The sequence below is a fragment of the Boleophthalmus pectinirostris genome, unplaced genomic scaffold (genome assembly GCF_026225935.1).
Source record: "Boleophthalmus pectinirostris isolate CB_2022bp ecotype Guang Dong unplaced genomic scaffold, ASM2622593v1 HiC_scaffold_3, whole genome shotgun sequence".
Classification (NCBI taxonomy): domain Eukaryota; kingdom Metazoa; phylum Chordata; class Actinopteri; order Gobiiformes; family Gobiidae; genus Boleophthalmus; species Boleophthalmus pectinirostris.
The window spans coordinates 33,580,228-33,608,198 of NW_026571299.1; the positions used below are offsets into that span (position 1 = coordinate 33,580,228).

The 27,971-nt window shown below is 38.3% G+C and overlaps 1 protein-coding gene across 1 annotated transcript in view; it reads left to right on the forward strand.

Moving 5' to 3' along the window:
• The first annotated feature begins 2,362 nt into the window (after positions 1-2,362).
• Positions 2,363-27,971, forward strand: part of kcnb1 (potassium voltage-gated channel, Shab-related subfamily, member 1) — a 29,564-nt gene continuing 3,955 nt past the window's right edge. The window contains exon 1 of the mRNA XM_020934241.2: positions 2,363-2,959. Within this exon, the coding sequence (XP_020789900.2) occupies positions 2,381-2,959 (579 nt within the window). The 5' untranslated portion in view covers positions 2,363-2,380. The remainder of the gene's footprint in view (positions 2,960-27,971) is intronic.

Here is a 27,971-nt window from a genome sequence, read left to right on the forward strand (position 1 = left end):
GCTCCTCCGCTGATCTGCGCCTCCTCGAACAGCTGACGGCAGCCGCAGGTACGTGTCCGCATGAGCCAGGGCAGACTTGTTGATCCAGCCCGCGGACGAAACGCTGGGACGGGACTTTCCTGAATCCTCCACCGTGGCACGGACCTCTCTCGCTCCCTTTCTGCCATGTCGGAAACCGAGGAAGTGGAAATGGATTGGGTTAGACCCTGGCAATAGTCAACTAATTACGGCACCATCTTTTGGAAAAATACACATCTGTTTTGTTATCCAGCAGAAACAATGTCTTTAATACGGAGGGGTGTGAGCAGCTTCCATCCACCACAGAACATCAACAACAAGTCAACACGGTAGGCTCTTTGACTGATGTCATTTGTCCAGTCTTTAATCATGTTATGTATTGATTATCGGTGACAGACTTATAGTGTGATCCCGATAACTGTCCCTTTATAGATCATATTAAACACTGATGATGTTTGTGATGAGGGGGTTTTGTCTGTCACAGCACTGCAGTTTTTCCTGATTTAGATGCTTTTATTACAGTTTTCTCAGTAGCTACGCAACAGCAGCGTGTGCAGAGGAGGTGGTTATTATTTATCGAAGCCCTGACTTGAACAAAAGGGTGGAGACGCCTTCAAATGAACATTTCCATAGATATTTTCATGCGCTTTGTTCATAAAATTAGACACTTTCTTCGTTGTAAAGCACTATTCTCCGTTTGTAAAGTTTTATCGCGGTGATCGGTGCACATCTGTATAGGCCTAAGTGTTCTTTTTTTCGCTCATAAATGAAAATAAACATATACAAATGTACAGGGTACGCCACGTCTCCTCTTGCATTATGGAAAAGCATTTTGTTGAGGTAAACAGAAGATGGAGGTGGTTGGGTTCAGCTAAAGACCTGCGTTTACACGGCTCAGTGTTTCCTGATGTTTTCAGCACCATTTCAGTGGACAGCTCTCCTCCCAGCCCCACTCAGCCACCGCGAGGCAGCTCCAGCCACGTTTCAACTTTAGACCTCCATATTATTGTATATTATTGACTTGAATAATCTTACTTTGCATTTAAACTTTGTGTTCCTCTTGTCTTTTTTTAACATGAGACTTCACTGCTACATGTGAGTCATCGCTTGAGGGCTGGTGTTGACTATGGTGACCAATTCTTCTGTACAAGTTTGTAGCCTAATGTAGAATGGACTCGTTTAAAATATCAAATAATCATATTTACACAAAATTACACATATATTTAAATATAGTTCATGTGATTTCCCTTTGGATATTATGAAGCCTCAAAGTGTTTTTGTTGTCATTTTTTTATTTATTTATTTTTTATTTTTTATTTATTTATTTTTTAAGACAGAATAGTGGTTCAGTTGTTTTTTTCAGCTGTATAGAGAGGGATTGATTGGTAAAACATTTTGTGTTCACTGTTACTATTACATCACTTGCAGTACCTCATATTTATTTATGTTCAATGTAAATCATTGTAAAATCAATATCTGCGTCACAAAGAAGTGTTTGTATTGCAATAACATGCAACACACAGACATATTGGAGACATTTCTCTCTTTCTCTGCACTATAAAAAAAGCTTGCTGAATCGAATCCTTGGACCACTGAAAATGCCTTGTTTATGCATTCCGAGCATTAAAGGAGCACTGTGTATCTTTGGTGGGTACTATCCACTCTCTGATTGTCTTCATGATGATGGTATTGCTTTGCTTAGATTTTTACCCAAGATGGCATGAAACTTATCCATCGTCTTGGAGACAGCAGTTGGACCACCATGCCAAGTTACAGGTCAGATTTGTTTAGAAGTGAGCCCACTCACAACAAGAATGCATGTTTCTCAAGGTATATGAGAAAGTGAAAAAAAAAAAAAAAAAAAAAAAGCAAGATAGGTTTAATGCTATATTGTGGAACATTCCAGGAAAAGAAATAATATATCCATGGAGACAAACAGATGACAGAAACCAGAAAAGTTACACAGTGCACCTTAAATTAGAGCTTCTTGCCTGCTGTTTTTTATTCCAATAGTTTAACCTACAGCAGGGGTTTCCAAACTTCTTAACTCTTCTCACCTTCTGAACTCTTAACTTCAGGCTTCAGAAGTATCCACACAAACAACCCTGTGAAACTGCTGCACAATATCTGATGTTGATTTTCTATTAAATCACAATAATGTATTACAAAAATATATTGATTCAAGACCTTTAGCTCAGTGTCTTGTGACCTCTACAGGATCACAGCTCTCTTTAGATTTTTTCCACAGTTCTAACAATACATTGGCATTGTCTTTTTCAGATCTCGTTATGTCAGTCGTGAGGCTCTGCACTGAGCTCTAAACTTTGACCCAATGTTCCTGCTGCCTCAGAAGAGAGTGTACATGGAGAAGACCACCATGGCTGAGCTGAACAAAGCCGGCTCCCGCTCCACCACCTCCCTGCCCCCGGAGCCCGTCGACATCCTGCGCAGCAAGTCATGCTTCCGGCGGGTGCGTCTCAATGTGGGGGGCCTGCCACACGAGGTGCTATGGAGGACCCTGGACCGCCTGCCCCGAACGAGACTGGGTAAACTACGAGACTGCAACACCCATGAGACCCTGATGGAGGTGTGTGATGATTACAACCTCGAAGAGAACGAGTATTTCTTCGACCGTCACCCCGGGGCGTTCACTTCCATCCTCAACTTCTACAGGACGGGGAAGCTGCACATGATGGAGGAGATGTGTGCTCTGTCCTTCAGTCAGGAGCTGGACTACTGGGGCATTGATGAGATCTACCTGGAGTCGTGTTGCCAGGCAAGGTACCACCAGAAGAAGGAACAGATGAATGAGGAGCTGAAGAGGGAAGCAGACAACATGAAGGACAGAGAGGGAGAGGAGTTTGATAACACGTGCTGCGCCGAGAAACGCAAAAAGCTGTGGGATCTGCTTGAGAAGCCCAGCTCATCTGTGGCAGCCAAGGTAAGAGTGTGCAGCCTGTGTGGGAGATAAAGCAATGAAATAGAGCATGGGCTCTTCAGGTTGAATCCATATTAGATAGTGCCATAACAGAAATGTTTTCCCTCACTTCCTCTTAGTTTTCATAGATTTTAAATGGAGTGCTGAAGGCTGCAGAATTGATAATGTGATTAAAATCAAATCACAATCTCATCCTTGCAACAGTCTGCTATTTTGGGCATATCATCTTTCAATATTTCTCTATTTATTCTGCAGCTCAAACACTATTTTTTCAGACACACTTTTCCTGTTATGAATGACTGACAGCTAAATTTGTGAAGTGTGGACTTTCAGAAGAAGCAGACGACTTTTTAAATGTACATGAATCATGATAAAACTCAAAAATGTGATTTGCGTTTGTCTACCTTTACGTTAAGGGTGTATCGTGGATGGGATACTAATGAGTACATCAAAGAGATTGCTCGTGTTTGGAAGATAATGCCGGTGGCCAATTTGTTTTGGATCAGTGTTGTCAAGATAATGAAATTCCAATCTTGATTCCAACACTAATGAGAGCTTGGTCATATGGTGTTTTACTATTTCTGATAAAGCTTTTCCTAAAATATTCGGGAAGGCTACAACTCTGTCATATGTTGTTGTTTTAGTACAGAGTCAAGTTAAGTTTCTAGTTTCAATACTAGTTTCAGAATCAGTTAGTATTTTAACAGCTAGGTTTATCTGCAGTAGTGGAGAATCCATGAATGTATGGGTAGAGGGATGTTGAAGTTAGTAGGGGATATGTAAATGCGGTCTAAAAAAAGTTATATCAGTTATATAAGTCTGGTAAAAGTAAGTTGGAAGAGGATATAGAAGATAACATTAAGGGAACTCCTACCAATGCCCTTGAAACTATAAAACTGCAAATCCTATTATATGACGAACAATTATGACATTACAGTATATGACTTTTGTTAATTAGATTTAGCCTATGAAATATCTAACTGAAAACGACTGTATTGACTCGTACAGATGGATTGCCAACATGTATAATAATGATAAATTTGATGCTGTTCAGCCAAGTAAAAAATCAATATTCCTTCATTAGAACATGAAATGTCATGTGCTGAGCGATTGCACTTTTATTGTCTGTGCATGCAGTGAAGCCAGACCAGACTTAACTTTTGAACACCTAATGTAGTTGTATTTGCAGTTGTATAACATTCATTTTAGTTTAGACAGTTTGACAGCTTATTAAGAATTGTCTACCATGCAGTGATCTGTTATGGCACCGGTCTTACATCCAATTTCATTCAAAACAAGGAGCACACAGAGGCAGTCATTGAGTGGAAAATGTTATGACTAGAATGTTGTGAAAGAAGCCAGTGGTGCATTTTAATATGACAGGAAATTATTTTTAGTGTTGCGTGCTAGCGCCATGCTCCTGAAGTCCTCATCTCAAAAATCTCAAACCGAATCAAGATCATCAAATTCAGCCACCGTGTGCTATGGCTGCAGGCAACAAACAACAAAACAGAGAATTACTTTTTTTTTTACTCATTGATTAATCACGGTTTGTGATCCAATGTCTCAAAAAAATGTCTCCCAGATGACATGTTTCTAATCATGCCATTTAACACAAAAATTAATCCAGTGTCCTCCTCTTAAGTCTGAACTAGAACTAGATTGGCGGATTTATCGGACTAATATTTTTAGCGTATCAGCTGTTGGCCTTAAAACTCCAGTACAGGCCAATATTTTGAACTACATGTTATCTAGTGTATCTACAAAGCTTTATGTCTTGATTTTAACTCTTTAGTATGAAAAGATAACTGCTCTTTTTGTAGATTTATGGTTTAAAAAAGGGCTGTGGGTGAGTTTGTAGTAAATATAAATTATTTTACATAAAATGGGGGAAATCTTTCATATATATTATATATTGACCACAAAATTTAGGCAGAGTTTATTGACCATAGGTTGCTTGGGATTCTAAACAATCTGCATCAGTATCAGCCATGAAAATATCAGTCAATCTCTGGTCTGAACTGCTCCAAACCACATGCTTTTACTGACAGTAGATTGGCCATGGACGTCTCAATTAAAAACCTCATCACTGACAATTATAAATGGCTGGATCTCACTCTTCATTAAAATGTGATTAATTGGCCAGTCTTACCATTCCCTTAACCATGACATGGTTGTGACTTTCCTTTGAAATACAGCCCCCTTCTTTGTGGTCGTGCTCCCCTCACCACGCTCCTGGGCCAATTGAATTTGAGATCATCTGCAGGAAGCTGGATATTGAATTATATCCTGAAGGACGTAAATAGCTCGTTGGGAATGATTTAGGGTTGTTGGGAGCAGTGATGGGGAAAGATCCTCCTTCTACAAGGTCTTAAAGCTGTCACTAAAACGGTCTGAAATAACAGAGAGCGATTTAAACATATCGCAATGAAAACATAAGAAATGAGGCACAAATCTTGAACTTTAACAGTGTTTGCATACACATTAAAATCTAAGTACTGTATTTAAAACAAAGCGGTGTAGCCTTAAAAACGAACAAGCTGTGCTCAAACTGTCTAATCTCTCAATATGTTAAGGTTCACTATGTAAATTTCCTGAAGTAGTGCCTGCCACTTTACCAGTTTGTCACTTGCATTGCCTTTAAAAGTATTTGTTCCCATGGAAATAAGCAGGTGGTGCCTCCAACTGAAGTTACAGGACAGATCTGTGGTGAGGTGGCACTGCTCGCAGAAAGAAAGTTTGATTCTAAAGGTATTATTGACTAGAAACATCTGGAATTAAGTTTAATGTCATGCTGTAGAAAAAATCAAAGCAATAGCATCTCCATTGAGACAGGCAGGTTGCGGCCCCTCCACCATGGTGGGTTAACAGCTGCATTTGCCAGGCTAATACCAACATCAGTAGTTATGCTTTTAAGCAGAAGATATTTTCTTTGTAATGAGATTTTAATTACAGGTTTTCCAAAAGATCTCTCTTACTTGGAACTGTCTCATTCATGTAAAGCTGTATTGATGTCACTGTTAATTTGCACATGTTGTTTTGCTGTTGGTTTTATCGGCCATAATCTGTCATAACACGGCTGTCAACTGTCCAATCAGAGCGCCACACCCACCGCTGTTGCCCGCCCTGAGAACACACACGCACTTGTTAGAAACCTTTGATGCTTGAATTCACTGGATCAAAGCTCACATTTTGTTTTCTATGTTAGCAATGTATTTTAGAAGAGCGCAGTGCTTGTCTTGCAGCAAATCATTGTAGAGGAAATGAAAATATTAGCAGCTGGGGTCTTGTTTTTGAAGCTTGTTGTTGTTGAGGTTGTGCAAGTAGTGTCAGAGCTGCCTACTAACCAGTCTGTCAGTGAAATGTCTTCTTTGTGGGAATCAAAGAGATGTAAAATCAATGGCGATCAGGTTAGCGCTAAAGAAAATGCTGCTATCTACAGAATGGGGATGACCACTGCAGTTGGACCGTACAGTACAGCTCTGTGCCGGCTCCATTATCACGTCCTAACCTCTCCCATTTGTCAAACTATGAGAACCATTTGTAAGCAATTTAGCCAACTGGGAGCTCGTCACTTTGAATAATGATGTGCTTAATGATGTTTTCAGCACATAGCCTCAAGTGGACAAGTATATGCTTAAGATGTTTGCTGTTATGACTCAAGTGGATTTAAGGTTTAAAGAATCTGTGTTTATTGTTCACAGAGCATTTATCATGGGATGTGCTCAGATCAGAAAATATCTGCAATTGTTTCATAAATCAAAATTAAGAGCTATTTTGGCAGTGTCCAAGCAGATGTACTTAAATTTCAGTTTAACCTTTACTAAAATAGGCCTCAGTCAAAGCTTATTGAGTGAATGTGTAATGTACCCAAATAGACATGTTAAATATTGTCTATTTATTATGCAGTTGTTTAGCCAGGCTGGTGCCACCAAGTGTCTCCGCTCAATTTTGTTTCTCTCCAACGACTAGGTCAGGAATCAGAATACACTAGAAGGTTTGCAAGAACTCCAGAAGTTGTAAACCTTGCTCCGGCCAATCAGTGAAGAGCTGTGAAGCCATGATGTCAAACTCAAGTGTCTGTCTGGGTTGAGATGGATGTAGACGAGGATTTAATGCCAGAACAAAGAGAATGTCTGGTGAATTTTATCAAAGAGAAAGATGTTATTGCCCTTTTTTCTATGGAATTTTGCGCATTACATACCTCGTGACCAAATAGCAGCGATTGGTTAAATAAAAAAAGTACCCACCTACCGTCAAGTGAACAAATCCTGGGACTTATATTTTGTTTCATTCATACAAGTTTAACACACGAATCCTGCATATTTAGGCTGTGTTCTTCTCTCACACAGTAAACATTCACTTACTCACACCACTTTGTGAATACAGGAAGTACTCCACTGTGTTTTTAAACTCCATACACCTTCACTAGAATCATTTGAATGATTTCAGGCCTGAAATTGCCGATCTCTACTGAACTAAAGGTAAAAAGTATTTGTTAACTTGAAAACTATACCGCTTCATGACATCATAAGGTGGAACAGAACATTTTGAGCTTTAGAGATGTAGACAGGCTAATAATGCAGGACTCAAACATGTGTGCACGAAACAAAACACAAATCAAGTTATGTTCTTGAAGAAGTAACAACATTGTAACATGGCTAAAAGATCACTAGAGTCATTTTTGCTCAATATTGGACCTTTAAATGTATCTCCTTCTCTTCCCAATGTGTTCTTACACTTTGCTGTGATATTGCATGGCATTACTGCATTTCAGTAGGTGTATCTTCAAATGCTGCATGCCCACATATTCAATTTATCTTTTGTACTTTCTATTTCCGTCTCTCAAATTGACTTTTTATTCTATAGAGAAGGTTACAATGCACCATTTTTCTTATAAAACTTAAAAGTAGGGCACTATATAGGACTGTCAAACTAAGCTCCTTAGAAATGATTTTGATATTTTTAACAATCCATTTTGGGAGGGTAAGGATTTTAGGAAGAGGTTTAGGAGACAAATTGGAGCATGCTTTGAATGGGCTGATTTATTTTAACATCATTCAGTAAAGCTAAATGCGCATTTGTTTTGCTGAAAAAGATTACTAGAACTGAAATTACCACAGATCAGATAAAACTTCAATTTGTATATCAGCAGACTAAAATCTATTAATCAGGACAAATACAACATATGATTTCTGGCATTGCTCTTTTCATTTCAAATGGATATTAAGCCAGTGAAGATCACAAAGACGAGCAGTACTTTGTGAAATAGGCCTCACAGTTGTTGACAAAAATGAGCGTTGCATAAAATGATTAAAGGCCATGATATACATAACCTCACATCATCTTTTAATAGGATAAGTGTGATTTTGTTTTGAACCTGCACCGCGCACAGACAGATTCAAGTGTAACGGTGCATTAACAGATGGTGAATGGGAACGACGTGCACAAAACAAACGGTCGCCAGGCAACAGAAATACAATTTTATCATCCCTGACGCGGAGGCCGATCACAGCAGCAGCAGCAGCTTCAGTCCGGTTTTAGAGGCCTGCATCACCATGTACAGAGTCTAGTGTGAAAGCTGCAGTCTTCATTTGGTGCTAATCCTGTTCTCATTGTCTTATGTGTCATTTGTCTGTAAATGTTAGAATGATTGGATTAAGGCCATATACCATCGTATTATAATACATTTACATGCAACATGAAATTCAAGACTGCAAAAAATCAACAGGATTAATAACAAAATAAGTCAGGACAACATTTCTTTGTCTCATAATGTGGAAATTTCTATGTTGCAACACAAAGTACAGGAGCTTTAGAGGAATACAAATATGCAGTCAAAAAAGCAAGATCAATAACTTAAAAAATATATAAATCTAATATAATTCTAATTGTTGAATAAGAAGTATACTTTTAAGGTGCACTATGTAACTTTTTCGTTGGGGGTCCTTCACCTGCTTGTTTCTATGGAAATGTCACTGCTCTGCCTAGAATGTTCCACAGTATGACATTAAACAGCTCTACCTTAAATTTACTAAAATACAGGTAGTTTTACTGCTCAAAAATACCTAGAAAACAGGCGTTCTGACTGTGGGCGTGGTTGCCTCTCCACAGATCTGACCTGTAACTTGGTCTGCTTGGGTCTCCATGAAGATAGAGAGGTTTAATGCCATACTGTGAATTTCATGACAAAGCAATAACATCTTCATGGAGGAAAGTATTTGATGGACCCTCCACCAGAAAAGTTACTCAATATGGCTTTAAGTACAAAAACACAATAAAAGCAGATGTGTGTCTAAAACTGTAGGTTGTATCAGATACTGACAGTTACCTTTTCATAGTTATCATACTCTACTGTATATTATTAGTTGAATGGGGCTTTCTTAGTTACAATTCTCACTCTTGATGTTGTATTCTATATTGTTTTCATGCTTGGGTGATCGGTCAAAGCCCGCTCATCCTGTATCACTTTAACAAAATAGTACATTGAAAACCTATTGTACCCAAATCCTCCTGGCATAGAGGCGAAAATGCCATAGTTGTCTACTTCCTGTCCGTGTTTCCTGTCTCTCTTATCTCATTCTCCCTTCTCCAGGCCTCTTCACTAAACCTCCGCCTAAATGTCACATAAATGTCACATTAATTATTCTCGGGGAGACTCTGGTCCAATCTGGAGCTCCTGTCTGCTGTTTGCTGTCCTCAGGAGCCACAGCTCGCTCCATCCTTCACTCAAATCAGATTGGAGGCACCAGGAAATAAGATTGGGCTGTGTATGCTAGAGGCAATGACCGCAGATGTTACAAGGAAAGCCAGGGTCACCCCAATTGAAGCTATTCTATAAGTTATGTGCAGCGAGAGATGTTAAAACATACTGTGTTGTGGATCTATTTTGAACTATGGTGAAACTGCAAGTAGGGATGGGCTGATACCGATATCCAGTAACCGATATTCAACCATACTCATTTTATTTATTTTTTTTTTTATTCATAGCAAGGCCCACACATTTACTTTAAATTAAAGTAAATATCAAATGTAAACTTTTCACATCTGTAAAGATAACAAAATGTATTTTTCTGGGAGACAAAATAAGTTGATTGTGTGAACATACAACCATATAATGCTTTTCTGTGTCCATTGTTACTTGTGGTTTTGTTCAAAAAGGGCATGCAAAGAATAGGGAAGCACCTAAAAAATATCAGTATCAAATAATGGTATGGAGAATCAATATATTCCAATACCAATATGGACAGGAACCGATATTGCCTATCCCTAATTGCACGTATCTTCCTGTCATGATTATTACATTTGCAGAAGTCAGAATCCAATATGCTGTAATACATTCCACTTTTTTAACAGTTATTGAAATTAAAGGTTTAGGACTATGTCTTTTGAGTCATAAAATGGTCTCAAACTATCTAGCTATCATGTTAAATTGAAGGTTGTCCACATACAATAATGTAACTTCTAGTCCTAGTTATGCAAATTGCTAAATAGAGTGAATGCAATTAACATAATGAACACAATTTGTATTCATTTTAGCAGAATATTTATTTATTTATTTAAAACAAGGACAGTGCACAGAAAACATTAATCTCGGAGAGAAAAGCTCTGTGCCATATTTAGCTACAAATTCATTAATTCTAATTTCCATAAATACAAGATTTTGAATTCATCATTATTTTCTAAAAAATACTCAGATTAATTGTCAATAATACCCTCTACATTGTACTTTTATCAGTATCAATATTAATATAAATTTAATCAGATTTCTTTCATTTATATATATTGAGTTGGGAAAATGCTGTTACTAACTGTACGAGGTGGGTTTTTTTTTGTTTGTTTGTTTGTTTTTTGTTTTTTTTGATTGTTTGTTTTGTTTTGTTTTGGGGTTTGTTTGTTTTTGCAGTAGTGTAGCTTTAAGTAATGACTTTAGATGGAAAAAGTGGCATAGCTTCTTACATTGCTTAAAAGAGCACTATCTTAAAACAGGGTTATTGAAGGACTGTTCAACCTCAAAGTCCCACCCTAAACTACAAAATGAATTTCAGTAAATCTTTATCTAAGAAGCTGTGGCTGCAGCTTTCTACGGGAGAGAATATTGGCCCAAATATGTGTAAAAATGTGATCAAATTTAAACTCATTATTTTTCTTCCCACTGTTGTTTTTACACTTTGATTTTCCTTGGCTGCACTGTATTTTAGTGGGAGTATCTTCATGTCATTCTATTTTTGTCTGTCACATGGCTTCTACATTCTACTGTTCAAGTTATAATGGACCACTTTTTATGAAACTTAAAACTGGGGCACTTTGCAGGACTCTTTAGAAATCATTTTTGATATTTTTAACCACCTAATTCAGGAAGGTGAATAGTTTTATTTGAAAATTGGAGCATACATAGCTGTCACTTCTAACTTCTGTGTTAAAAAAGCAGAACAACCAAATCCCAAATCTGTCTGAGTTTTGTGCCTCAGATGACTCTGCCCTTATGTTGGACTGCGGATGCCACAGAAACGTCTCTTGGCCATGTTCCTGTTCATAAACTAAATGTGTGATCCAAGACAGAGCCTCAGGAATAATGAGGCCTGTGTCTGACAGAGGAGGAGCCCAGGTCTGCCCCATGGCGCATTTCAGTGGTGATATAAAGATTATTCTATGGTGTAATTATTTCTTAACAAGGTTTTTGGGACCCTGTTGTACCCATATGCGCTAAGGGGTGGATTTGTGACTGACTAAAAATGATTGCTCGAACGACTTGCTCTGTGCACAATGGACCCGGCTAGCATAATGGAACATACTGCTTTCAGAATGCTGGATCTGGTCTGATCTCGAAAGTGAAAGAGAGATGGGTCTGGTTAATACTGGGAAAAAAAGATAGGAAAACCAAGTACAGTGGCTCTAGTCTGTACTATTGTTGTGTCCTTAGGCAAGACACTTTTTCTAGGATGATTATGGTGTGTGAGTGAGAGTAAGTGGCGGTAGATGGAAGGGACAATTGTGCAGTCTGCCCTGGGCCAGCTGTGGCTACAGAAGTAGATTACTCTCCACCAACTGTGCAGTGATCAATAATGCAATCTAAAGCACTTTGGGTGAATGCCCCATCAGAGTATTCACCCAAAGTGCTTACCTGATCTCAGAAATGCTGCCACTATGTCCATGAGCATGACAGTTATGTACCTGATGCATCACTTTTTTATTCTGCCATTAATGTCTTTACGTCTTTCTGGTCATAGTAAACTTCAAAGTCGAAGCAGTAACGTATGACTGTAAAGAAAATGCACAATTGAAAGTTGACTTGCAGCACTATATGGGATATATAAGTTTCCTTTGTGCCTTCAGACTCTTATACTCGCCCCATATAGTGGTGTATAAGACTGGATCATGTGCAGAGCCTGGAGTTATATGGATGTGTGTGTTCTGCTGCCAGCCCCTTTCGGCCCCCTTTGGTCCTCCTCAGCCCCCCTCAGCTCCCCTTGGCCTGCCACGGCAGCTGCGTTTCAACTCTGGCTCCTCCAGTCTCTGCTCCCGTCTGTGCCACAGGACAGTGCAGAGCTTCTGGTGTAGATTCAACATCTACCATCAGATCACTCAATTCATTTGATCTTCAGTACAGAACTTGGTTTTCAGCGAGCATCATCGAGAGACTGTCTGGAGCCCATTGATGTCTTTTGAGTTATAAATAATACGCAATTATAGTTCTCAAGTATAAGAAGTACATTTTCTCACGGGATAATCTGTTTTGTGATTCATTTAATTAGATTTTCAAATAAACGTGCAACCTTAATGCAGTTTAACAAGCTCTGGCATCATTTAAACAACTCGCGTAAACATTTGATTATCACACATATTGTATGTTCTTAGCTCTTATTTATGTATTTCTCTTGAGAGTTTCTTGTTGTTAATTACTACAGCAGAGGTGCTCAATTCCAAAACCAACAGAGATTTTATGATACTAACTACTTGAAGGAGGGCTCATTAAAAAGTATTCTGACACTGAATTCTTAAATGTGTTTACAGTGGTACAGACTTTTGCTAACTTATATTGTTTTGTCATGTATTTCTATTGAAGTTTTTCCTTCCAAAGTGAACACATTTTGCCACGAAATTTCAATATATGACAGTCCCTACAATAAAGAACATCGAAAATCACAGAATGGATCAAATTTGAACTCTCTGCACCACGTTGAACACTGTAATACTAAAACTTAGTACCAGTGTAAATATGCAGAGAGGAGCTGAGCAGTGCTTGACTTGTGTTTTCAACCATTTTACAAGGCACATGTTAAATTATGGAGAGGACAGTTGGGGGAGTGTCACCTCAGGTTTGCAGTTGTGAAGTGGATTCAAGAGATGTTAAGTTTTAATTGCACCGGCTGGGAAATACTGTCATTATTTTGTGTGAATTCTATTTATAATATTAGTGTTAGGCTTGCACATATTAATTGCTATACCTGCTATACTTCTCCTAATAAACCAACCCTGATGTAAAACAGAGCTGTGTAACTACATTGCTAAGTTTAATATAATCTCTCATCAACTTCATTGCTAAAGTTCACATACGTATGCAGATCACTAGGCCAATTTACAAGCGGTCCATTATTATGTGTATGAAACATTGATCACTGAACACTGTATGTACATTTACTGTAAATTCTCATGCTTTGACAACAATGTGCAGATCAAGTCTCTTTTAAATGCTATATGCTTAATTGATATTCACCAATGCAGAAAAATGTGCTCCTCCAACGACTTTTACTACTACTACCAGTCCCACCGCAACTACTACCACAATACTACCACTATATAAAGTTTCTTAACCCTGCTTGACAACATGACATTTCATATAAGCCTTTACAAAGATTCAGACGTTACTCCCCCTTCTTACTGATGTTTACTTTGCAATTAGTGGATGTAGTGCCTGCTAAAAATGGTGTGTATTTACATGATATGCAAAACATTGGAGGTTTTTTGGGGACAGTTCATAAGAGAAACACAGTGTGACAGTTTGTCTAATGGCATGATTTAAACCTGTGTGTGATGTTGACTACATATTATGCATGAAATGTCTTCCCATGTGATTTCACTGTTCAAATATTCACTTAATGCTTATCTCATCTCAGTGTTCCTAATTAGACGGACCAGTTGAACCAGAGTAACCTAAACCAGTGTTTGGAGGAAACCTTTGATAATAGTTGCCATAGAAACATGTGTTTTGTGTTGTTGATGGTCTAAATGAAATCTAATGAACAGGACTATGAGTGGTGATCATCTGCATACCGTTATAGACAATAAGACAGCAGCATCTGCTAGTATTTAGTGAACAGCAGTTGTAATGATTTTAAAACATAATGGGATGTTACACTGTATGATGGTCAGTCATCTAAATGTAGTCTATGTGTGTGACTAAAATAATTAAAGCAGGCCCATTTCACATTGATTTTGAGATCAAATGACATTGTTGAATTTTAGTTATCTTGATGAAAAAAAAAAAGTGACGTTATTGAATCAACAGAAAAGACTGACTAAGCCCTGAATAAATAAACAAAACATTGCAGTTTGAGGATATCGTGGACTGTATGCATAATCTAAAATGATTATATAATACAGAGCTGTAGCTTGACCAGGATACCAAATTCCATCTTTAATTTCTGGCCTGTATCTAGTTTGTAGGCTGCAACTCAGAAATTACTGTAATTCCTCTTTTTCTAAAAGTAGCATATAATCATTTTCAACAGTAGATGTTTGAAAAATGGAGGCAAGATTTATGAGCACATTTAAGTAGAGCCCGACCGATATGCTTGCTGATATGGGCCGATATTTCACGTGGGCATGTTATACCTCGTTATAAAGCTTAGACTCTCTACATTATGTTCATTTAATCCAATTTACAGACAGATAAATGTCCTAATATGTGGCTCCGCATCAGTATTTATCTACGGTGTAATTTGTCTGTGTCCGTACTTTCCCTGAACACACCACCAGAGTGACGTCACTTCACTCGTGTGTTTGTTTACACCCCCAGCGGTGCGCAACACTGAGATTATATTCTTTTTCGGACAATCGGTTTGAGTCTGGATTAAAAGTACATTTATTAGTGCAGACTTGTGATGTGAGGAGGAGCCTGTGTGAGCGGTGAGTGTTGGAAATACATCGACTTTGAAGCTAGTTTAGGTTTTGTTAGCGATTAGCTGCTGTAGCTCCCGCACATAAACAGGCTGTTTTCTATTGTGTGAATGATCCACATTTATGCATATAATTAATTACCGCAGTGCGCACGTTTTTACGGCTAAAGGCTAATAGCGATAGTTTACTAGCTAGGAGTTATGGGTCGGTCGCGATCGAAGCGGCTCTTAGTGCCGACTCTTTGAAACGAACAACAGGAGCCTGCTTCTTATTGGGAGCCGTCTTTTCGCATGTAGACCCGTAGTTTGACAGCAGCAGCGGCTGAAAACGAAACTTTCAGAAGTCTGCGTGTGCATAGGATAAAAAAAGTGCATATTTGGCTGCAGTTCAGCATAAAATGAATAAACCAGGACTAAACTTGGGCTTAAGTGAAGGAGAGAGATAGAAACCGAGTCCCGACACCCAGTCCTGGTTCAGTTCTGGTTTAGTCCTGCTTGCAACAAAACCATCTCAAGAGTCGCTTGGGAGCCGAAAGAGCCAGTTGCTTTAGTGAGCTGAGCCGGTTCTCCAAAAAAAACAAAACAAAAAAAAACTGGAATACCCATCACTAGCAGTGACAGTAACAGTAGCTAGAATGTGATGCAAAAATGCCATTAGGCCAATCTACTGTATGTAAATATGATGTAAAGAGTCAAAATAACAATAAATGTTGCCTAAATAAACCCAATTTAGAATCCACTAGAGCCAAACCTAAGTTTTTTAATCAGTTCAAGATTTGCAGTGAATTTTTACATCACTAACTATATCAGCGATTATATCGGCTATCGGCAGCTCCAACGTCCATTATATCGGTTTCATATCGGTCACAACAAAATCCATATCGGTCGGGCTCTACATTTAAGTCAACCAAACTTTGCCCTATCGGAAATGGATCATAATTCAAATGTTTAATCACCTGTCTAATGGGCCTTCTCAGTTCATAGTAGTGATAGAAGTACAGTGTTAAACACGAGCATCCAGAGCAGAGGATCCACAGCTCTGTTTGACCTCATCTGCCTTGTGCACAGTGTCACTCTGGGAGTCATATATTAATATTTTAAGTCTGAAATCAGTGCCAGACACACCTCCCAATGCTGAATCATGAAGTACAACAGGGACTTAACACAGGGACTTCAAATGGAAATAATTCAAAATGCTTTAGCTCTACTAGACTTAAACAAAACATACTTTCATTGTCTAAACTTCAAATTGTAATGTGGATACTTGGAATGTGGAAAATGATGAAAGAAAGATGCATAAACAAATCCCTTCACATTTTTGTTGTGGTGCAATGGTATAAAGTCATACGGTATTGTTAATGGCACAACAGGAATTTTCAAGTTTTGGCATTTGGGTTTTCAATTTTGTAGTAGATAACAATTCCTCTTTCCTTTTCACATGAAGTGATTTGTGTTATAATCTGACATATATATGTTAACATATTAATTCTTACCCAACATGATGGCTCCTTTTCACTAATATTAATAGCATTTTCTGCTCCCAATTACTCAAGTGTTAATAGGCGAGTTTCATTGTTGACAAAAGCGCGCGTTGCATGCTGGGAATTATTTTGGTCGGCGGCAAGGAACACTAATTCAACATGACGGACGGAGCGAGAAAGCACGTAAAGGGTATTGATCCCGGGTATTTATCCACTCCAACGACAGAGGACCGAAGACGATTTGACCAGAAATTGGTCATAAGCATCGATGGACGACAAATCACCCTTTTCAACCCCTCAAGAGCATGGACCAAACCATATTTCTGGTCGGAATCTCCAACTACCTAGCCAAATATTCACTTTGGCGATATCCACAGTTACTTGGTGGAAACTCCTGGGCCATTCACAGCAGAAAAGATGAAAACCTCCAAGAGTCTCGATGCGTTGTTGAACTTGTTGGAGTCCACGGTTTGCTAGGATCTTCTACGTTTGCTCTGCGACAGTTTGAAAGCCGTTTAATTCACCGTTAGCGGTTCTTTTCACTCGGAATACGAAAAAGACATTTTCCTTCTTCCGTGCTTCTATTTGTGCATCCAATAATGCAGCAGGAATTTACCATTATCGGAGATAAATACTCGAGGTTACGCACTGTGTTTGACCGCTATCGTATTTCTTGCCTCCGACCAAAATATTTCCCAGCATCCAACGCGGGCTTTTAATAACAATGACGTCAACTGAAACTCACCTATAGGACAAGTAACTAGCCAATCACATCCCACAATGAAACAGAGACAAACTCACTTGCAGCATGTGATTGGTTAAACCAGTAAATGTACTAACTAGACTCTCATTTTATAATAACAGGCTTTGTCACAGATAATCATTAGTATAGTGAGGTCCAAATCCAAATCCACTTTATTTATATAGCACATTTTAAAAATAAAACAGTTTCTGCACAGTAGTGCCCAGATGAATATAACAATTAAATAAATTAAAAAAAAAAAAATCAACAGAGGATATGTTCAATTTAACCTTGCTTGTCTTAGAACAATAAAAGTCAAATAAAAGCAAAACCTATAACCCCATTTCAGGTTTAAACATTAAACATCTCAAACAGACCAAATGTGAACTGCCCATTTATAGCATCTTTTTAGCTACATTATCTTGATTCATTACTGCGGTTTCTAAGGCCATACCAGGGGTCACGAGACAAATGTTTAACTATAAAACCGTTTAATAACAAAATCAGTGCTTTTCAGTTATGCTAATCTCAGGCCACTCACAAATGGATTAGCAGCACTGACACTGAAAAGCTATTATCCAGCCTCACACAAATCTGCACACTATGGTTCACATGAAAGCACAATATCATCTGAGAACATTAATTCAGGATTAAAACTTGTTGCAAGAGATTACCTTGCTGTAGTCTTTTACTTGGGTGCAAATTTAATTTTAATGTTCTGGTGTATTTTTTGAGAAATAAGTATCTTGGTAGTTACATATTTTAAGAAGAAATTCTGGATCAGACCAAGTCAACCTCCACGTGCTGAGGGCATGTGCTGTACAGCTCGCTGGGATTCTGCACTTTCTCTTCACTCTGCGTCTGAAACGTAATTCAGTAGTAAATATTAGCAGCACGGGTAGTTACAGCTGCTTCAAAACTTCAGATCTTAAGTTTCCATGCAGTCATTTTGTACAGGGAATTAGCAGTATCGTGAAATTCAATCAATAGTTAAAGGACACATATTACATTATTATCTATCTATTACAATGGTGTTTCCTCATCAGAAACATACCTGGAGCTGTGTTTTGTTTCCGTTACATATTTAACATACAAACCCTGCATATTTAGAGTTCTTCTCTCAAACTCATACAACTTCACTAGAATCATTTGGATCATTTCAGCCTTGGAATTGCCAATCTCTATCGACCAATAGGTAAATGGTAGCTAACTTGAAAACTACTGCTTCATGACATCACAAGGTGGAACAGAGCATTTTTACTTTATGTGTGAATGAAAAAAACAACTCCTGGTATGTTTCTGAAGAGGTAATAATATCTATTAAAGTAGATGTTTTTGTCTCAAAGCTATAGGAGAAAACAAAATAAATAACTTGATAAAATACATTTAATGGCAAATAGATTGTTTTGTATAGAAGGTAGTTAAAGGTGTACCATGTCACTTTTCTGAAGGAGTCCAACACCTTGTCTTCATGTTATTGTTTTGCCTGAAATATTCCACAGTATCCCATTAAACTTAGCTATGTTATTGGAGACAAGCAAGTGACACCACCAGGTCAAGTTACAGGTCAGAGCTGTGGAAAGGAGACCCTGCTCTCAATAAAAATTTATGTATTTCTGAGTAATTATCACTTGTCAATAAATGTTTGCAAGATAAAAAAAAAAAAAAGATTTATGTTATACTGTGAAGCACACCAACAAAACAATTACATCTGCATGGAGTCTAGCAGGTGGCAGTCCCTCCACCAAACACCAGACTTGAAGGTACATAGGGTACCTTCAAGTCACTGTATTTTCCTAGACCTACTCCCTGCATTTTCATTTTGCTTTGGTTCTGAATAGAACATCTTGTATTTTTTTCCCCTGTCTTATCTTTGAACTCTTTTGCGTCTGTCTCCTTTTCTGTCTCTTTCTTTGCCGTCACTAAAATGTTTTAAAAGTTCAGTGTTGCTGTCTCCATGGCAACTGTCACAGAGTCTCAGCTGCCTGTGATTCACTGCTGTTTGCGTGAGTGTGGGATTGTGTGTGAGATTGTGTGTTTGTGAGTTTTTGTGTTTCAAATCAATGCTTCGCTCGTGTTTACATTTGTGCCTCTGAGCTGCTGTCTGCAGAGGATTGCGTGACGTTCTCAAATTTCAGCAAAAATAAACTTCTGCAAACTGCACCAACAGCAGTATGGAGATGATGGGCTGTAGTACTACTGCAGTCACGTCTCTACGCATGTATTGTTTTGTTTGGAAGTTATGAAAGTAAAACATAGAACTATTAAGATATCAAGGCTTTAGTATCAATGGCAAGACTGCAAGACACACAAAGTGAAGTGAATGTGTAATAAGGTTCATAAATTCACTTTTAACTTTTGTAAAAAATAAAAAATAAGAACAGAGACATATCAATATTCAACATCTGTATTGGTAAAGAAAAAACACTTACCAAATTTTTCATCTCATGGTCCATCTGCTTCTAAACACACACCAGAATTATACATTGCAAACATTACAGCACAAACCCTGTCCAGCCCATTTATAAAGAGTTCAGAGGTCCTACAGTGAATTCTTACAGTTTTAAATTGCCCATATTACACTATTTTCTGATCTATGTTATTATGTTGTTTCCTCATCACAAACATGCCTGGAGTTGTGTTTTGTTTCATTCACACATGTTTAATACACAAACCCTGAAATATTTAGGCTGAGGTCTTCTCTCACTAGAATCATTTGGATTATTTCAGCTCTGGAATTGCCCATATCTGCTGGACTTGGTAAATGTCAAATGTAGCTCTTACGTTGAAAACTATTACTATATGACATTACAAGGTTGAACAGAGTATTTTGAGCTTTGGAGGTGTAGACAGACTTATGATAGGGGTACTCATGCACATTTTTTTTTTTAAAAAAAGCAACTCCAAGTATGTTTTTGATGTTTTAACATGGCTTATACCTCACATGAGTCAATTTTGTTAACTTAAAACTATACATAATTGTTTTTAAAAGCATTTTTTTTTTTTTTAAGTTAAAGGGACAGTCCAGAATTTTGGATATAGGACCTCATTTCTAAGTGAGTCAGAGTGTTGGAGACGTGTGGAGACACTTTTTCAAATATTCCATCCAGTCCTTGTATTTGCATAGGTCGCTGGTGCTAGGCTAGTGCATGTCAATGGTCATAGTTATCCTGCCACTAAAAACAGTCTAACCCACTCCACAAAGCACCCGAAGCAAAACAATTATAACACCAGACTCTCGATGTGAATGTCTGTGTCGATAGAATAATTTCAGAAGTAAAACCAACCTTGCATTTGAAGGATTTATGTCTGAGCAGCAGCAGTGAGTACTTCCTGATAGAAAGCTTGGCAGCAGCGGACTGATATCACCTCTCACCTATCTTACCAGCAAAGTAAAATTCGGCTGCTGCTGAGAAAATAGCCCCTCAGCATGTGACAAGTTTTATTTCAAATATGATTCTATCAACACAGACATTCACATCGACAGTCTGGTGTAATAATAGATTTGCTTTGGGTGTTTTGTGGAGTGGGTAAGACTGTTTTTAGTGGCAGGCTAACTATGGCCATTGACATGCACTAGCCTAGCACCAGCGACCTCTGCAAATACAAGGACTGGATGGAATATTTAAAAAAGTGTCTCCACACCTCTCCAACACTCTGGCTATCTAGGAAATGAGGTCCTATGTCCAAAAGTTTGCTTATTTTATTAAGTGTAGACTATTTGTATTTGTAGACTGAATCTCAAGTTGCATCTGTCAGAAACCTACAAGTCTGAGACAAGTCATCAAGTTTGAATAGAGTCCCGGAAAACTTGAGTACTGCATTTTTGCTTGATTCAGGTTTATTTGATTAAAATAGATCAATACAACCATAGAGACAAAAACTGCAATATAAAAATAGCAATACCATAAAATAGCATTATACTGTAAACACTGAATTTAATCAAATGTAGCTTTTGTGGTAATCACTCTCTAAATAGACACAATTAGTCTGATCATAGCAGTAGTTTTCTTCTCTTTTATTTTCATACACTTTGGCAAAGAGAAACTGGGTACATTTACATCCAAACATCAGATAACTACAATAGTCAGATAGTCAATAATATCTGATTATTAGTGTTTTTACATGGCCAAAAGAAACATGATGATCTTCAAAAACAGCTAATGACATGTTTCAGTTAAAGCTGCATTGTGTAACTTTTGGAGGGTCTGTATGCTTTTTTCTCCTTGGAGATATTATAGCTTTGTCTGGAATGTTTCACATTCTATGGCATTAAACCAACTATGGAGACCAAACCAAACCAAGTCAGATGTGAGATCCAGGAGCGGACTGGGACCAAAAAACAGCCCTGGATTTTCCCCCACAAATCGGGCCATGAAAAAAAAATTAGGACCAGGATGGGGGTGGGCTCGAGTACTTATCTGCTTAGTTGTTTTTGCGTGATCTACTGTGCTGTTGTAGACTTGTGAGTGCATCTCGGGCCAGATATAGAGAATATACGTAAAAAATATTAAAGAGCCATTGCCACGCCCTTTTTTTGTACTCTAATCGGTCAGAAGGACATGTCTTTAGCCAACCAAAAATAAATCAACTCCAGCTCTAGTAACCAGACCCATTGTTAAACTGTCCCACCAGGTTCACCAGAGCAGTTAGTAGAAACAATGTGACTGCTGTGTCGTGAGCCAGACCAGTGCCTATACAGTTTCTATTTATACAGCCCTCACCGCGCAGCTCTAGTTTAAATATAGATGCTGAGTCTGGATTCTCTTCTTCATCTGAAATGCATGAATAATTAAACGTTGTAGGAGATGAGGTGGGATTCATTGAGGAGATGGATGGTCACAGGCACAGATTTCCTCCCTGCATTAGACCTGTACTTGGTGGGCCCGCTGTGGAGCACTTTGGGTCTTGAGAGCGTAGTACACAGGCACGTTCTAGGGCAGTCCAAAATGTCTGGTCTGAAACATTTATGTAATCTGTGTTGTATTTTAGGACGCAGTGAGAGAAAAATGTTGAATCCACTTGAGTTGCATAAGAGTTCAGAATAGTGTAGAAACATGTTGTATTATTCATTATGGAAAAAAGAAAAACAGTGATTTTGACTGTAGTGGCTTTGATTAAAGCGTCACTCTGTATCTTTTATGATGGTCTGTCACCTGCTTATCTGCATACAGAAATGTTATTGCTTTGCCTGGAATGTTCCACATTAGCTTTCTGTGGTTGTCATGGTTGTGGTTGGCTGCTCTTGCATTGGACTTAAATGTTTAACTTATCATTTTGAGATTTTGACCAACTAAGAAATGAAGTATACAGAGTTTAACATATAGAAGGGAAGGTCTATTGGGTTGTATGAGTTGAGCCTGATGACCCTGCATGGATCTAGCCATGCTAGTCAGCTATCTTTGAAATGCTACAGACTTTTTACATCAAATGTGGCAGAAGGTGTTCCAGAGGAAACAGTTCGAGGGAATGTCCCACTTCATCACCAACCAAAAAATCAGAACAGAGTAAGAGAGTGGCATAGAGGAGGCTTTCCTGTTATGTGCTCAGAGTCCAAATGACTCACCGGAGACACTGCTGTGACACCCTGCTGCAAAACACACAGGAGGAATACTTCTGTCCAGAGGACTGTTAGTATCCTCATTCTGCCCTGACACTGGATCTCCACCTGTTGAGCTGCACTAAGACTTTTGTTTGAAATTTTCTGTTATTATTGTACTTGTGCATACTATGCACGTTAGAGTATCTCGACCAGCTTGTCTCCAAGTTGTCCTTCTAAGCTTTTATTTAAACCTTACGTTGAAGCATAGTCAGACTAGAATGGTCAATACTACTGCACAGTGTTGAGTATTCAAGTCGCCGGATCCTGGACTGATGGTAAATAAACTGCCTCAAACATCCAGAGTCTGCTGTCTCTCTGAGCAACTCTACATCTCAGCAGGAAAACTTGTATTTTTCACAGGGTACAGGGTATAAATAACCCTTGAATTCCATGCATTTTATTTCTGTTGTCTGACCTTTTAAATAGATTCTATTTTAATGGTTAAACAGATGGCCCTAGAAAAGACAAATGTTAAAGCCCTTTCATTTGATCTGTGTGATGAGCTCTGATCCGTCTGTGCTGTTCTAAGTTGGAAGTGTTGTAGACCACAGCTAAGCTTGTGCCAGTGTTTCTCTGCGACGCCGGGGGAAAAGTGGGAGCCTCAGTCTCCTCCCGTCTCCATGGAAACTCTTTCCTCCTCTCTCTCTCTCTCTCACTCTCCCTCTCTTCCACAGCACTGAGGGTGAGCGAGAGGCTGAGTGTTACACATTGACAATCAGAGCTCAGAACCAATCCATGTTAGAAAACAGTAGCATGCAGTACAGCTGATGAAACACAAGGATCTGCATATTTGAGGAGAAGACTTTAACCTCTTGAGACTAGAAAATTGTGAATTAAAATGAATATTATCTTTTATTATTTTCTTGTCTGAGGTTTCCATGACATGTCTTCCAAAAATCTCATAAATTACATTGTGTACCATGGTTCCTTGTTTAATGCCAGATTCACTTCTTCTGCCAATTCTTTACATTTTTTTTGACTAAGTTGGTCACCTAAGGAAGTAATCTTTTTTCATGCTTGCAAAGATTATAATTGGCATATGCTTTAGACTGAAGTATGTAGTTTTTTTTTGTTTGTTTGTTTGTTTTTAAATGATTATTATTATTATTATTATTATTATTATTATTATTATTATTATCACAGTGTAGGACTAGCACAATGGCTATATGCTGAATCTCTTGCCCCCTTGGTCTCAGGGGGGACCACAATGCACTATAAGTGGCAAAATTGAAAAAAAGGAAGTGAATCAAACAATCTGACCCAAATCAGAAATCCTACAGAGACTTGGGGGGTACATAGAAGAGGCAGGGGTAAGACAAATTAAGGATGGGAGGAGAGACTGCTGTTCTGAGGTAGGTCGACGACGGCGCCTCCTGTCGAGCTGCCAGGGGGTTGTCATGGCGACAGGGCTGGCAGTCAGAGCTGGAGAGGAGAGCTGTATGGTCACGGGAAAACAGGGAATAGAAAGACCAAGCCAGATGCACCCAAACATCTGGAGTTTAGTTGAACCACCTGCCACATGTTAAATCTGTACTTAAAGCGCTGTACTGAACTTAACTCTAGTTCTTTAAAATGTCCTTCACATTATGCAGAATAATGTAAAGAAGTCATTTTAGAATGATGCTAATATGCAGTTAGAAATGCATGTTGTTGAGGCCAATCAGGACTATCGATGGATGGGAAACATGTAGAGACAACTGCCTGTGAGTATCCCAGATAGTTGTATGTCTCTCACGGTGCAATATTAAGTGAGAGATGGGACTAAGTGGGCAGGGCCAATAGTTAAAAATAAAGAGCGCAGCTGTGGCTTCAGACTTAACACTGACTGACTGTGCCCAAGAAGTGAATCATTATTAAAGGCTATACCACCTTAAGAATGCTTGAAACCTGTTTAGCACTGGATGGGAGATGGTTGGGAATACCAGATGGAGCGGCAGTATGTACTATTGCTGTGTCCTTAGGCAAGACACTTTCTGCTTTACCTCCAGTGTACACAACTGTTTGAATGCAAGTCGAATGGAAATTGGTGTGTTTACAGAATGTGTATGTTCATTGCCCCTAACAAAATTGTTGATCAGAATAAAAAATCATTACAGGATACATGCAGGATATTGTAGTGTTTTTAGAGCTTTTATAGTCATACTAAATTCTTTGCCTTTCCAGAGTAGGATGGCATTTTATTCCATTCCATTTTCCTTGGTTTTGTTGGAGGTAGTAGTAGATGTGTGTATGTGTCCCAGTGTGCAGACCTGTCAGAGGAGCAGCTCTTCCCCTGACAGCACTACTACAGTCAGTGTAGCTCCTGTTGCTGCTAATGAGAGAGGTGCCAAGTGAGGAGCAGTGAGCAGGGAGTTCCTCTGCTGCCTCTTGGGACAGCCCAAACCTAATGCACTGTGAGATACAAACCTCTGGGGCAGGTCAGGCTCAATGGAACAAGGAAGGCACAAGTTAGAAAGCAAAAGTTATCAAGACTGTTTCGTTCAACTACACCCATCAATAGTTCAACAACTCATAAACCTTTCTTTTTTGTTTGTTTGTGCACATTATGGATTAGAGATAGACTGATATATTAGGTTGATATTTGTACTTTTTTGCAGATTGGCCACTTTCTATATTTGTTTGGCCTAGATAATTGCACAAAGTGTGACTACACAGCTCTCCTGAAAGTTTGTGGTAATAAAGGACTGTGGGTGAGTTTGCAGTAAATTTAAATGACAATGTACAACATAATAATCAAACTTGGCCCAAAAATAGGCTTCAATTGGTTGCTCTAGATTCTAAATAATCAGAATTGTCCATTATTTAAAAAAAAACAAAAACATATTGTTATTATGGGTCAGTAATACAGATAAAATAAAAAATAACCTTTACCCTTGGAAGCAGTATTAAGAATTGTAGCTAATAGCAGTAGGTCTTCTAATTGAAGCACTGCAGTACAATTTAAGACTTAAGTCTCCCATTGAAAAACCAGACTAGACCTTGAGTTTTAAAACCCATGGTTTTATTGTGTTTATACTTTTTAGCAGTTCAGTTGTTCAGAATGAGCAAAGTTGAAGGTTTTCTGTACACCTGGGAAAACACTGATGTATGGCTTTGACCCTGACAGCACCTCTGGACAAAGGATTATTCACAGTTACTGGGCCACAGCCACCTCACAAAGAGCTGCATCTTCACTCCACAAAAGCTACCAACAGTAAGCAAGTTCACACAGCTAATCCTGTAAAGATGGAAAACAACACAACTGTATGGAAACTATGCAAAAGTCAAAAAACACTTTACAACATTTTAACATACTGATTCATAATAGAAAATTAACATAGTTAATTATATTTAATGAAAACAGATGGTAACACTTAAATGACCTTTACAGTATACCTCTAGCATAATAAAAAGTGATCCTGAAAGTCTTATTAACACTGTGGCAGCATTCATACTTGTCCACATTTGTTTCTATCTTAAGTTAGTTTAGTCACGATGTAAACTTGGCTTGATCCTTTTCTAGTCCTGGTTTAGTCTTAGTTGAGTACCAGTTTTGATGCAGTGTTTGTGTAAGTATGAATGGAGCCGATAATATAAATAACTTACATTTATTCATTTGTAGAGTTTTAGTCACCTTTCTATTGGGTCACACTATTGCTTTTGTAATATTTTGTAATATAATCATATGAAAAGTCATCACAAGAAATCTAAAAGTCAAAGTAAATGATTAAACCATGAATAAGATAAAGCATGTTCTTCATACTGGCTCAGTCTTTCTAAGCCTTAATGTCACCTTGTCTTGAGATGATGGCGTCAGTGCAATGCACGGTGTCTGAGGAGGGACATGACAGTTCGCCATAATCGTGACAGAACAGGGCTTTGTTCCAGCTCTCCGTGGGATTTCCTGTCACTCTGCTGCTCTGCCTCTAACCCTTTAGTCAATGTGTCCTCTCTCCTCCAGATAGGCCTGTCCCCTGGCACCACCCTCTTTTAATAGGCCATCACCATGGATTCACCCAAAGTCACTGCCTTTTTAAGGTTTGATCTTGAGACAAAAATAGACCAAGTCAACTTTTGTATGTTGTCAGGAATCAAATATGCACGTACTTGTTCTCCATGCCTATAAATAGTCATATTTGATCAATTTGGAGCTTCAAACATTGTGTTCAAAAATACAGCATTGCTTTTTGTATTTATGGGTAATCATTTGTACCACTTTGCTTTACATATAATCCAAGCACAAATAGAGAACAAGCCAGCTGACTTTGCTGCTTCCAAGGTTGAATAAATATGAGTCGCATAAAGGGCATCTGTTTTAAAGCTTTGCCCAAACACTTTGCAATTCCATGTTCTGTTTTTAAAACTTTCCGCATATCACTTCACAAAAAAAACAAAAACATTGTCATATGCATTCTTTATTCACAGAACCACATCAGCTTCCACCAGATAGTTTTAGTCCTGTAGTCCTATTAGAGTATTATTACATATGTTCTGTACTCGGTTGAAATTTAACCTTTCTTTAAGTAAATAAATAAATAAATATATAATACATACATATCTAGCCCATAATATGGGCTAGATATGTATACATAAGGTAGTTTGTGTATGTTGACTAACATGACCTTTCCATAAAATGTTCATGTTGTACAATATTACTTTTGGGGTTAATTATCTTAACCTACATATGTACAAAATAATGATGCTTAAAATAGTCGTGCTTGTTTTTTGTGTTGTGTTTTTCCATTCACTGTAAAGCTGCTGTTCCGCCCTGGTCTCTCCTGGGCCTAACATCTCCAGTTAAAGTTGGATTTACATAGGTTTCCTTTGGGGCACAAGGAGCAGGTTGCAGAAGAAATATACAGATAACAGGCTATTATTCAGGCTGCCACAACACTATGGCAACAGTCTCCCTCACTCTGATTGGTTGTAGATAAAGTCAAGCCTCTTAAGCTATCACTTTAAATCTGGTTAGTGAATTATTATAGTATTGTCAGGGTAATGTGGCTGTTGGCCTATTTGTGCCCACTTTGCTGCGAATTGCTCCAGATAATTTGTAAAGGAAGTATGACACATACACAAGTTCACAAAGCTG